The sequence below is a fragment of the Ascaphus truei genome, chromosome 9 (genome assembly GCF_040206685.1).
Source record: "Ascaphus truei isolate aAscTru1 chromosome 9, aAscTru1.hap1, whole genome shotgun sequence".
Lineage (NCBI taxonomy): Eukaryota > Metazoa > Chordata > Amphibia > Anura > Ascaphidae > Ascaphus > Ascaphus truei.
The window spans coordinates 50734282-50748298 of record NC_134491.1 but is presented as its reverse complement, the minus strand read 5'-3'; the positions used below and the strand labels follow the sequence as shown (position 1 = coordinate 50748298).

Below are 14017 nucleotides of genomic sequence, written 5' to 3'. Positions count from 1 at the left end.
AGCTCCTGCAAGACAGATCTGCATGTCCCGACCGCCCGCTCCAGCACGTTTAAAAAACAAAAAAAAAAAAAAAAAAAAAAAAGGTCCAACGCAAGACCGCCACACTGCCTAACCAGGCCGCTTGAGGCACCATGTTTAAATGTCCCGCACGGAACATTTAAACATGCAGTTGTCAGAGTGGGTGGGCTGGAAATGCAGCAGGCTGTCGGGAAATGCAGCGGGTAGTCGCAGACTTCGCGGCAGATGTCCCGGCGGCATTTTGGTCGCGGTCAAACGTTATATTCCGCTTCTGTTGTACCGTTTGGAACAGGTTTAAAAAAAAAAATAATAAAAATCGATGCATTGGCCACTGCGCCATCACCCAAGGTGTTAGTCTAGGTCTGAAACCTTCTATCTGATGGTCATATTTTGCATCTTTGGTAATCATTTTAGTATTCAGACTTTGTAATTAATGAGTGGGGACCCAGCTGTTCCCTCTTATGGCTAATCTTACTCTGCTATTTCATGACAATGTGTATGCCAGTTACTCACAAGAGTATTTTTTTGGAAGACGTTTAAACTAAGGTGATAAAAAAATTTTTTTTTGTCAATTGACAATCCTCAAACAAAGTATATAAAAAAAATATAAAGATCTAAAGCAGGGGAGGCCAGCTCCAGTCCTCAAGGGCCACCAACAGGCCAGGTATTATGGATATTATTTTGACTGAGCCACCAGTGCTGAAGCAGGGATATCCCCAATACCTGGCCTATTGGTGGCCCTTGAGGACTGGCGTTGGCCAGCCCTGCTCTAAAGGATTTTGTATGATGGGAGACCACCATTAAAACACCGTGCACTCAACTTCCTTTGATGCTCCCAAATTACCATTTATGCTACACTTTCTCAGCATAATTCACTGGTTATTTTTCTGGCCATTCTTCCTGATGCCCGACATTAAAATAATAAAACCTACGGAAAACCAACGATTGGTTCCTATCTAATCTGAAAAAACAATTGCAAACCACCAATGTGACGAGAGCGAGGTTCCTAAAGATGGGTAACATGCCTACAGATATAATGTACAAATATGTGAAACGGGCCGACACCTCATTAAACACTAAACAATCCCAGTGATTTACAACAGAAATCTGCTCTCATTTGGTGTCATTTTGCTGTATTTAAAAAAAAAAAAATTTCATCGCAATGCCAATCAAATCTGTAGGTTCTTTCTAGAGGTCAGTTAAAAAGCAATTCCCCCAATAATCCTATATTGCCCGTTTCTTTCCCTCCACAAGCATTCTTCTAATTAAACAAAAAAACATTTAGTGTTAAATCAATCATTGTTGTCTCCAATGTCAGAGGTTGCCATGTGGACCTTCAGACTGCATTAGGCTGTAGGGCAAGGGTGGCAAAACTCCTCCATCAGCACAGGATGCGCCATCAGTGAAGCAGGGATATCCTAAAAACCTGACCTGTATGTGTCCTTTGAGGACTGGAGTTGGCCGCCCCTGCTCTTGGAGAAAAGTCAAATTTTTTACGTCCCGGAAACATTTCCACCGCTTGCATCTCCTTAACGAAGCATCAGATTTTGAAATTAAAAGCACTCGTTAAAAGGGCAAGAAAAAAAGAAATAAAAATCTTTTAAAGTAATAATAAAAATGTGACCGGCTGGGGGGCTGCGGCCGAGACAAAACGTGGCTGGAAAAGCGGACGCTAGCAAAATAATAAACAGGCGAAAACTCAGCAAAAAAAGGTTTAGGAAAAAACGTAAAGCTAGAAATGGATCAGTGTAACAGGAAGTATAAGCTTCCACTATAAAGTAACTATTATTTGTGCGTGGTATTGCGGCTTTAGCATTACTGGGGAAGCAGCCATCAACCTGTGTTACAGTATCTCCATAAGACACAAACCCATAGGAATAAAAAATAAAAATAAAAAGGTTTTAATTAGTACATTTTGTCAAATGGATAAAAAATAATAATAAATAGAAGTAGAAAAATATACTACGTTTACACCACGGCCTTTATTGATGCTCTGGCGGGGAGATTTTAACATAGACAACTCTGTGTTGCTCAAGACAGAAAAAAAAGTGCATTTTACAGGAGTACTTTTTCTTTAACCCCTCTGGCAGCGGAGGCGTTAAATCCTCTGCGTTGGAAGGAATTAGACTCACAAGTTCACAATGCGGCAAAATAAAACACACGGATTGTAGTAATGGTACCGGTTACCAGTGTTCAGCGCAAATCTCGGTTGTGAACACATCCTGATATACAGTCTAGGGAGGTTTTTTTTCTAGCCCCCTGTTCTCAGGACACTCTGTCCAGACCAGATTTTATTTTTTATTTTCAGGAATAAATCAATGAATGTCCTTATACAGACCTAAAGACTTATACAGTACATGTTTGTACTCTGCTTACATATGAATGTGGGATTAGTCGGTCATTTCAGAAACCTGGCCTGGCTGGTGTGTCCGGAGAGGAGGGTAGAGTAACCCTGGTCTAGGGCAGGAGAGGCCAACTCCAGTCCTTAAAAGCTACCATCTCTGCTTCTGCACAGGTGGCTCAATCAGTGGCGAAGTCAAAGACTGAGTTACTGATTGAGCCACCTGTGCTGAAGTTGGGATACCCTGAAAACCTGACCTGTTGATGGCCCTTGAAGACTGGAGTTGGCCAACCCTGGTCTAGAGTATCTATATTATTACTCCACACCATATTAAACACAGAAGGGATAAAAAATAAAAAATAAAAGAAGCTCTTTTAAATGTACAAACATGAATAAAAATTGATAAAAAAATCACTTTTGTACATAATGTATATGCAAAAACGGTTTTAAATACATGGTTCAGGAAGGATTATTTACAAAATCTATCAGCCCATGAGAACCCATAGGCCACGCATACATAGCTGCTTTACTGTAATGTGGCATCCCAACTCTAGGGGATAGAGCAGGGGTAGCCAACTCAAGTCTTCAAGGGCCACCGAGAGACCAGGTGTTCAGGAAATCATAGCTTCAGCACAGGTGGCTCAATCAGCACAGTAGCTCAGTCTTCGACTGAACCCCCGAAGGAGCCACCTGTGCCAAAGCAAGGGATATCCTGAACACCTGGTCTCTCGGTGGCCCTTGAGGACTGGAGTTGGCCACCCCACGATCGATTCCTTTCGACGTTATAGCGAGAATTAAAAACGAGACTAGGCGTTGGAAGGGCCACCCGAACAAACAAAAAGGTCCTGAAAAAAAGGTACAAGGACTGCCAAAGTTTGTAAGATAGGAATATGGTAATAACTTTCAATTGCTGGAGGGTTTAAATGCAGACTGTGTCACATCACCTTATGAACTACAACTGCACGAGTGTTGTACAGGAACTAAGCTAGACCCTTCTCTTTTTTTTTTTTTTTTTTTTTCATTTTATTAATATTTTTTTAAAAATACATAAAAATACAACATCCAATGTCTGAATAAATATATTTAACAAGTTGCAAGATAATACCTTATTTTACAAAAAAAAAAAAAAAATCAGCTTTAGAAATCTTGTCAAATAACTTCGCTGTTATATATTTTCTTTTTGTCTTTTTGTAACAAAATAAAAACTCTGAAATTACATAGAAAAAGACAAAATAGATTTGTCAAGGGATAAGATAGTCCACTGAAAACGTATTCACAATTCCACTGTAAACATTAATAAACATTAAAATATTTGCATAATCGTGTGCTCAAAATTCCTGTAAAAAGTGGAAGACTTTTCTTTAAACGTAGTTTTCAGTCAACTACGTTACCGTTCACAATGTATTTTGTCTTGCGTATAGTTTTAAAACTAGGGCACTCTGCTGAACACAATGGACTTTGGCAGTTCTGTATGTAGCAAGTGCTTCCAAAATGAAGAACTTAGAAAATCAAGAGCTAAAATACAGCTAGGTCAAAGTGAACGAGCGCATTTCGCTTTGCTAGCACTCGGTTTGGTATACACACTTGCTTTTTGGGTTATTTGTACGGGGCTCCTGAAAAAACGCTAAATCAGACATTTGTTAGATCGTTAAAAAACAAAATAATAATAAAAAAATAATAAAAGTGCCCTTATTCCGTTTAGACAAAACAAGGAACCATTGTGGCATACTGATTGCTAGTCTCCTATTCCTAATCATCTTATTTAATAAGAATAACAATTAAAAAAATACATATGAAATGGGAATTAAAGATGCAATCCAGCAGAGGGGAAATCCGAAAGAAAAAATACTTGGCAAAGTCAAACTGGTTGAGTGCTTCGTGTGGTTGTATTTTGGAGTTTAAGTATGTGTGTCCATGGCAGCAGACGGCGGGGAAAGAGGAGAAGCCGATATCACCTGCACTCTACTGCAAGTGTGTTTTGTGGGGGAGAAGAAGAGGAAGGGCTCCTCCCCGTCTCAGAGGAGGCTGAAGACATGGATGCTCCGGTATTGGACACTGTGGGGGAGAAAATAGGAAAAAAACTACATTAAGAACACTCAATGTTGCAATAGACTTATTACTGACATGCAAAGGTTTATCTGCAACAGTTTTAAACATTTGTCGGCACGGCTTTAGTTTGAGCCTTAAACACACAGTACCAAGACACAAAAACAGATACAGAAATGACATTGGTTAGGAAAGTATACATGAAATAAGCCACGGTAGTAAGAAAAAAACAAATCAAGTGACAAAAGCTCTCCACCGTGCAATAGAAATCCCGCGTGTGAGCATATTCACATTCATCAGACAGGTCTGCAACCCTGCCCTTCCCCAATATCTCTTGGCACACATTGCTTCCACTGCAGTCAGGGATTCTGGGTAATGACATGCAAATGAGCACATAGTGTCACTTTCTGCTTCATGTCCGTTTTAACATGGACTCCTATTAATTCCCAAATTACTTAAGTGTCACAATACACAAATAAGGGTATATCGGTGCAGAACATCTCAATACATTTGCAGACATCGTTCAATTTGTACAAGACACAATGAGCGGATATCCTGTCACAGATTATCCATACAGCAATGGGACATCTATACCAGGGAATGTACCATGCACCTGCTTATAGGGAAAAAGGAGCCAACAATGCACATTTATTTCTAGAACGATAAAGCTTCCCGGTGCTTTGAAAAGATACAAGTGTATTACTGAATATAGATACTTTGAATAACACATTTCAACAGTGAACTAAGCAATTGATGTAGCCTTTGATATACAGTGTGTCAAGTAGTTTAATATACAATTGACTATTTTTCTACAGATAACCCAGCAATACCCTGCAATACTACAGCATTACTCTGTAGTTGGAATGTTTTTTGTTCAGAGTGTGAAAGCATCGCATGAACCGCACTGTTCCTAGCTCCTGCGGCCTGCTGGTTCTAGGGATATTGACCTTATTAAATCAGCAGTTCCCTCTGCCTCCCCCTCTTATATTCCCGTGTAGGATGCCAGTTTTCTCTGGAGAAGACACGCAATCATTTCAGCCTTGTTCCGCTGCTTCCCGACGTACAAAAGGTTGAAACCCCACACAGGCGAATAGGAAACAGTGACGGATGACGTTGCGGCTTCCTATTGGCCCAAGTGACACGGGAGATTTAAACCCACCACTTTGTTTCCCCTGGAGGGGGCAGTACTGACACTTTCCCCGGAAAGTGTGCTGGTAATCAGGCGGTCCCCGGAAATGAAATGCACGCAGTTTAGCGCGAGCCGCTCGCTTTCTATATATGTTTTAGAGAAAAAGGGGGGTGTGTGGGGGGGGGGGGGGGAGAAAGAGGCATAAAGAAAAAATGGTGTAAGGAGAAACTGCTCCACTAAGTGATGGCAAAATGAAAGTAAAAATCAAAAAGATGGCTGCCGGGGTTGTCCAATAGGAAGCTGCCATGTCATGTGTGGATGATGTTGTAGCTTTTTATTGGCCTGTGGAATTAAGACTTGGATGGCAGCCATATTCATTTTCCCACAATGGATCAGAACCACAGGTACATAAAAGGTAAATATCTCAGGAACCAGGCAGTCACTGGAAATACAAACAGCGTGCACAGTGCAGGCACCCGGCACTATCCTTTCCTCATTTTATTTTGAGCAGGGAGGATGGCCGCTTTCACTTGCCATACAGAATTTTACGTGTAAAAAAACAAAACAAAAAAAAACACAGAACAAGGCATGAAGAGAATCTCTGAGCCGAAAAGCTGATCTATTGAAACCTTAATTCAGGGTAACCACAGTAATTCAGGCCCCACCTTCTTGGTCTTTCTTTTTTAACCGTTTTCGCCTCCTGTCAATAGTTGCTACTTCTGACTTCAGAGACATGTAATATTTCCTGATTTCCTGCAGTTTGTCCTGGAGAAAGACGATCTTCTCCGTGCCGTTCATGTTTTCTAATTCATCTGCAATTTGCAAGGAAGGAAGGGGCAGAATCAGTATAGTAATGCTCATCTGTGCCATAAATATGACATGTTATTCACACACTTCTGTTTTATCAGGAGTCCTGTCAAAATGTCCCCCCCCCCAAAAACCCTACGCAAACAAAGACAATGAATGCCACTCTTATAGTGATAGATAAATCTCCAAAAGGAGAATCTAGTTAAAACAGCACTATAGGATGCATTGTGTTTACTTACAGGACAGAAGCAGGGGGTCTCCGAAGCTGAACTGTATTCATTTCAGCTCCAGGAACCCCCTGCTTCCAGAGATACAGACCTCCATAGGTGCTGCCGGTATCAATCGTCAGGGAACTCGTGAGCCTAACGAAATCACAGCTTTAAATGTCCCGCGGACCAATAGGAAGCCGTGACATCGTCCGTTGTTGCGGCTTCCTATTGGTCTGTGTGACGGGGACATTTAAACTGCAGAGATACCGGCACCCCCTACAGAGATAAATATGTCAATTCTGTATTAAAACACCACAAGAAATAAACAAACAAAAAAACGTAATAGCCTGTAGTGCTTCTTTAAGCTACAGTCCATGAGACAGCCATGAACCAACATTATACATCTAAAACAAAATGATACAAAGTTGAAAAAAGTTACGTTGAGCCAAGAAACTATAATTTTGTTTGGCATTCATAATGCAAGTGTCAGACTGTCATACGGACGGACACTTCGAACGAAAACCCAGAGATGTCCTTACAGAAGTCAGAGCACAAAAAATGTCTGAAAATGAATTCCTTACTGAGCTGCAAACTCCATTTGAATGCCCTGGGGGACGAATGCTGGTGTCTCTCTCGGTGCTTATCTTTCTCTCCATCTTTAGTATGTGGAGAGGTCCCTCTAGCTGGGGATCTTGTGATCTTCTGTGGCTTTGGGACATTTATGAGTTTAACCGGAGTACATTTACTCGAACTATCCAGCACTGAAAGGTCTTCACTATCGCTACTTTGTCCTGAAAGAAATGAACGGGTTTAAGCAATGCATAAAAAAAGCGCTTTGTGTATTTGTTGTACATTCTGCTTAGAGATTCGGCAGTTCTCCTTACAACCCTGAAGTCCCACTAATCAGTTTTCTGCTGACATGATAAGGTTGGTCAGTAAAACTTAAGTACACCCCCACCCACAGCTCCCTATTAAAAAAAAAAAAAGTATACTTGGAAGTACAATGGCCAATTATGCAGCTAGAAAGGCTCCATTTTATTCCATATCTATTCTTAATACAGACTTTTGCACATTCCAAGCATATCGTTACTTTTATTGTATTTAAATCACATTGTCTACGTACAATGTCTACATTAACAGACCAGGGGTGGCCAACTCCAGTCCTCAAGGGCTACCAACAGGTCAGGTTTTTAGGATACCCCAGCTTCAGCACAGGTGGCTCAATCAGTCCGAGCTTCTGCACAGGTGGCTCAATCGGTGGCTAAGTCTTTGACTGAGTCACCTGCACTGAAGCAGGGATATCCAGAAAACTGACCTGTTGGTAGCCACCCCATACAGACTATGCACATTTTAATATCTGAAAACACATTGCATTCAACGTTCCAGTTCCAATGTTAGGTAAATGACCTGTTCTGGTCCACTCACCTATCCCGTTCTTTTCGCCTTTGGATGAAGCACTTATTCGCTTTGGGTTACGCTTTTGTTTCTTTGCTAGCGTTCCAGTCTTGCCTTCAGTCGTTCTTTTCAGACCTAGAATGAAACGAAAAAGAGAAATGACAGAAGCGTAATTAAAACAGGACCTCATTGGTGAGGGAGAGGTGGTCATCGTCCCTTCAGAGGACACAACAAGCAAAATACACTATGTGCAATAACCTATTACTTGGACTTCAGGAAACAAATAAAAGGACAAGATTAATTTGTACAGAAAAACAGATTGTGATTGTAAATTACCTTTTTCATGCATCTCTGCTTCCTGTACAGTTATGCTGCAGTTGCTAGAAGTCGTGCTCGCCTCAAACCCGTTGGCAGATTCACTCTCACAGAGGCCTTCTTGGGACTCTTCCGCCACACTGTCCACCTCGATAGTTATGTCACTTTCGCTCTTTATGCTGTGAGACTCATCTGGACTCAGTGCAAGTGGAGAAGCCACAGAGAAGTTGGGAGGCTGAACTGCAGAGGGCAATGCAGGGAGCTCTGCAGTTTGCGTGTCAGGCTCTATTTTGTCCGTAACTACGTCATCCAACTTGTCCTTCTCATCCAAATCATCCAAATCTACTTCATGACAAACCAAAGTTTCTGGTCCAATCTGGGGCATTGCATCGTGCTCTTCTTTGTAAGTGATTCTAGTGATTTCATTAAGTGGCATTTCAAAGTCCTCAGTCCTAATGCTCTGCACATGTTCTAGCTCTGCTGTCAAGGAGGGCATTTCCTCATTGACATGCCGAAGCGGCTCTTCACAATTCGCATCAATGAGTTCCTGAGTCTCAATACGGTCAGCAGGTTTCTCCTCTGACACAATCACTGGCAGCTCCAGCTCAAACTCAATACGTACCTTCTTTTCCGGAGAGGGCGGTTCCAGCGATTTTCTCTTCAATGCTTTTTTCTCCTTCGTCAGTGGGTCACATAGAGGATCTACGTCCTTAGTAGCCAAGGGCAACTCTGTATTTTGTAATGCAGTGAACGCTAACGTTTCCAGTTCCATTTGATGCTCAACACATTTATCTTCCCGAGTTGCTGGCAAACTTGGCGTCTTCTCTGGAGAACAATCTTTTGTTTTGCTTCTCCTCCCCTTTGACTTTGGCAGATTCTCTGTCTCCTTTTTTATTTCCTCTATTTGTTCCGTCTGTTTCCCATAAATCTGAACGATTTGTTCACTTTCCTCAACTTCTTGCTTTAACGTTTCTGCTGGCTTTGTCGGAGTCATTTCCTGATCTTCCGAAACACAAATAATTGGTGGGGTTTCCTCCTCTGGGCCGCTGTCTTCACAGCTTAGACTCTTCTCCGATTCTTTTGCATCCTCCGGCGAAAACTCTTCCTTCACAGACACCTTTTCAGAAGTTTCATCAGTTTCACCATCGGATGTGCTCGAGTCTGGAACCATAAATGGTGAATGCTCGTATCAAACAAATTAGGGGACCATGGATGAAAAACAAACAACAAAAAGGAATTGAATTTCTCCTTTATGTATACTGGGAAATACTAATGTCCACAATTATAACATAACCCTTCTTACATGAATAAGGGGGTCCCTCAGATCGGACAATAAGCCTACAATGCTAGAGGGGCTTAAAGCAGCAATCCAAGCTGCCATTTTCCCTCCCTTTAATATGTGCATCAATAGAAGCCACACAATAAGCAATTAGCTAAGTTGCCAATCGATCAGCGAAGATACGGCTCAGGGGTTCACTAAATGGCTGTCAGTGTAGCAGAAGAGGACCAAAAGATGCAAAGTTCTGTGGGGAAGATCATGTGACCAGGCATTCACTAAATACAATTGGTGCACTGCTAGAGAGAGGGCAGGACTCAAAAAGGGGTGTGCCAGAGCCTGTTTCAGAAGAGGAAGGGGATGTGACTTTGTAAATGTTTGCTATAGAGACACAAAAATGCTTGTTATATTATAGCACATTAAAAAATGTCATTCGGAATTGTTTTTTTTTTATGCTACAAGTATTTTCTCATAGTACAAAACTAATATATATATATATATATATATATATATATATATATATATATATATATATAAAACACATGTAGGATATTGCTTGTCTGCAGCTTTAAAAAGCTCTCCTACAGAGAATTTAGATGCATTTTTTAAATATTATTAGTGGACACGTATAGGCTCAAAAAGCAGCGCCTCGTTTCACAAAAGTTAAAGAAATGACAAATTTTCGGCATTAAATAACACAATTTATACAACACGTACCCAAAGTATATACAGTTCAGGAATAGTTGGGTTAGCACTAAAGTGAATAAATGGTTTTATACAATTAAATGCCCAAGTCAATGGTGACATTAGGATGCACACACAAAGCCGAGGCCACTTACCATTCGAGCATCGGTCAGAATCAAACATGCCTGAGCTCCTCCTTGTTCGTCTCCGGATTGTCCCTATTTTGAGGAAAATCAGAATATAAAGCTTTCCAAGGTGAAGATTTGTGTCAGTGTAGTTTCTAATCAGGAAGCAATAACATTTAGACGTGAAGCTATTGATGCTATATGATGAATGTAATAAAAAAAAAACAAAAAAAAAAACAAAAAAAAAAAAACAAAGATTCACAAAGTCTCTGTGCTAAGCACACACACCCACACCCACACCCACCCACACCCACACGGAATGATATGCTTCCATCTAAAACCATTCCCCAGTACCATTTTCTCATATTACAACCAGCAAATAGCTCACCTTCTAAACCATTGGATAAGGGGGAGCTGTCAGACAGACTGTTTCGCACAGTTTTAGTGGCCATTTTCCCCTCATTACTTGGCGTTTTGGACAGGCTGCAGGTCAGATTGGCCTGAAGAGTTGATTTTAAAGGGGGACGTCCACGCTTTGATTTCTGCTTGTCTTCCTCCCTGTCCTCATTTTCATTTTCGTCTTTATTCTGGCGATAAAATAGGGTAGCGTACATCAATTTCCATTTCTTTATGGGCTATTTAATGACCGACTGCTTTAAATATCATTAAGAAGTGAACTTACCCCAATTAATAACACAACGTGTAAAAAAGGGCAGGAATAAAGCATACTATACGGGAATGCAGGCGCAACACGTCTGAAAGAATACCACCCGCCACAGTGTCACGCTGCTTCCGTCCCAAACACCCAAACTCGTTCGGTTCACCGTGTTATTCTAATGCATACACTGCCTTCAATCTCAGCACCTATTCCAGCGACAGCAGACCAAAGCAAAAAGGACCTCACCTCCCCTCCTCCCCCAGCATTCCTATTTTAACCCCTGTGAGAATGTTGGCAGTATGGCTGTGCTCATTGCATTTCATTACCTAGAATCCCTGGCTGCAGTGGAAGCATTGCATGCTAAAGAGATAATGGGGAAGGGCAGGGTTGCAGACCTGTGTGAGACATGTGAATGTGCTCACAAGTGGGATCTGTATTTGCTGGAAGGATACCTGAAACTTACAACCGTACCAATAACTCATACTAATACTACTAATACTAATACTACTAATACTACTACTACTAATACTACTACTACTACTACTACTACTACTACTACTACTACTACTACGTGTATTTCTGCAGCTCTCATTGTATTATACAATAGTTTACTGCTTCATTAAAAAAATGAATACATAAATAAAATGATGATGATTTATAATCATTACTTTTGTTTTTTTCTTTTGTTTTCTCTTTGGTCCACCTTTGTCGGAAGGCCAGAGAATTCTGTCCGCTTTTACCCATTCATCATATCTGGAAGAAAGCAAATTACATTTAATTTAAAATCACTTAAAACTATTATTGTATAAATCATTACACATCATTTGCAAAGGTTGAGACTTGTGTATATTTAGAGTAGTGTCAAGTCATATTTTTGTAAGAATATAAAATAAAGTACTTGGCATTCACAAAGCCAACCAATATTCGAGGTTCCTTTATCTTAGATCATCTCCTGTAAGTTTTACATTGCTCCCATTAAGCACTTTAGTGGCACTTAAGAGGTCCTTAGCTGGTATCCTCCTGCCTGCATTCAGTACTCCCTTGGGTGCCTCTGTTTATCTTGAGACGCACACTGGACAGCTTTGGTAAAAAGCAGGCAACTAATGTGTATAAACCCAGGCAGCAGGGTATGTAACCTGAAGGCTGTTCTGTCCCACCACATACTGTGCACGGTTAGCTCCTCAACAGAAAATGCACATTTTAAGCAACGTTTATTTTCAATCCTTTTTAATGGTATGTTTTCCATGTTGCACCATTATATTCTACACCAGGGGTGGCCAACTCCAGAGCTCAAGGGCCACCAACAAGTCAGGTTTTAAGGATATCCCTGCTTCAGCACAGGTGGCTCAGTTTTAATACCCATCAATGTAATGACAGTGCCGCTCAGTGTGAAGAAATCGATTTTCTATGTACAACCCATCACATACATTGGGTTTGATCAGCTCTCGTGTTGCGTGCACTAATGGACATGTCATTTTTCCTCAGGCTTACCTCACGTTCCAGCCATAATAATGCACCAGGTATAACACCTCTCCTCCGTCTACTTCAGTGCCCTTAATATTGGCTTCATAAATCTTCTGCGTTTTCCCACGCCCATATTTTACTTTCACTTTGGTGCCTGCTAGACCACCGTCCTCTCCGTCCTGCTCGCCTTCAGTTTCTCCGTTATGTTCCCCTTCCTCCATTCTGTAATATCACAATGCTCAGTCAGACGTTATCATATAACCCAACGTAACCCTGCCCTCAAAGCTCTTCCAATGCCAGGCACGGTTTCTGGTGTTTATTAGGATTACAAAATTAGAATTTACATTTATTGCAGCTACCTTAAACACGAATAACAACGAAATAATTCCAATGGCCCAATATTAAGGAGGCTGCATTAGCAATTTTAAAGAGACACCCACAATACCAGATGGAAGCGACTAAGGCAAGGGAGGCCAACTCCAGTGTTCAAGAGCCACCAGCAGGTCAGATTTTCTGGATATCCCTGCTTCAGCACAAATGGTGGTCATGACTGAGCCACCTGTGCTGAAGCAGGGATATCCTGACCTGTTGGTAGTCCCCGAGGAAGGTGACCATCCCTGGACCAAGGCCTCTTCGACAACGCACTGTTAACAATTGAGTAGCTTCCATTCATTTCTAAACTGTACGTTACCCTGCTTCACAACTACATTCAAGTCTTTTGTTAGATTATAATACCTTCTGAAAGTATTGGGGCTAGTAGCAGGGAATCCAAGCCTCATCATTTACATGTCAATGGAATTTCTTTGCATTTTGACTACTGACCACAAAAAAGCAAAGAGCAGAAGTTACAGCTGGATGGCCTCGCTTTCACATACCCATCACATCTTCTCTCCTCGTCCTCGTCCGATTCTCTCTCGGACTCGTCTTGCTTCCCGTTTTTCCGCTCCATTTTCAGTTTGAGGGTGCTCCTCCTCCCTGGCATGGTTTCATTTTCTTCCGCCTCTTCTTCTTCTTCCTCTTCTTCCTCTTCCTCCTCATTTTTGTCTGATTCATCCTCAACATCTTTGTTTTCCTTGTTGCTGTCCTTTCCTTTGTCAACATCCTCAAGATCCTTTGTCACAGGAGTTACACTGCAAATTAATTTCCGTCTCCCCTAAGGAAGGGAAAAACACACATTAGTAGGGATTCCCTCAACTCTATTGACACTTCAATAAAGAAAAATAAAAAAAGTCTGGTTAAATGAATGTTCTGGATCTACTTAAACAGGAACAATTCCTCCAACCTGAGTCAAACCACAACCTGAGTCAAACCACACTATTTCCCCCCTGGTTCCAAAGATACTTTGTAATTAAGTGACCTTAGAGGGAACAAAATGGCTGCCACATCTCAGGCCAATAGGAAGCTGCAACATCATCGGTTGTGGCTTCCTATTGGATGGTCATTTAAATCAGCTTTAAAAGTCAGTATGTATTTCTGAAACTGGGGGGGTGGGTGTCCCCCAGAGTTAAAAATTGTACATTTCAGCTCTGGAGGACCCCACTGTGTCAAGC

General features: G+C 41.3%; 1 protein-coding gene across 2 annotated transcripts in view; it reads right to left on the bottom strand.

Annotated features, from left to right (window-relative positions):
- Nucleotides 1-1975: 1975 nt before the first annotated feature.
- ARID4A (AT-rich interaction domain 4A) overlaps nt 1976-14017 on the bottom strand; it is a 45533-nt gene continuing 33491 nt past the window's right edge. For both annotated transcript variants that reach the window (XM_075614782.1, XM_075614784.1), the window contains exons 16-25: nt 13343-13620; nt 12495-12689; nt 11672-11756; nt 10734-10932; nt 10376-10438; nt 8282-9421; nt 7976-8080; nt 7132-7341; nt 6200-6346; nt 1976-4414 (exon numbers count right to left, since the gene is read on the bottom strand). In XM_075614782.1, coding sequence (XP_075470897.1) covers nt 4311-4414; nt 6200-6346; nt 7132-7341; nt 7976-8080; nt 8282-9421; nt 10376-10438; nt 10734-10932; nt 11672-11756; nt 12495-12689; nt 13343-13620 — 2526 coding nt within the window. In that variant the 3' untranslated portion in view covers nt 1976-4310. The remainder of the gene's footprint in view (nt 4415-6199; nt 6347-7131; nt 7342-7975; nt 8081-8281; nt 9422-10375; nt 10439-10733; nt 10933-11671; nt 11757-12494; nt 12690-13342; nt 13621-14017) is intronic.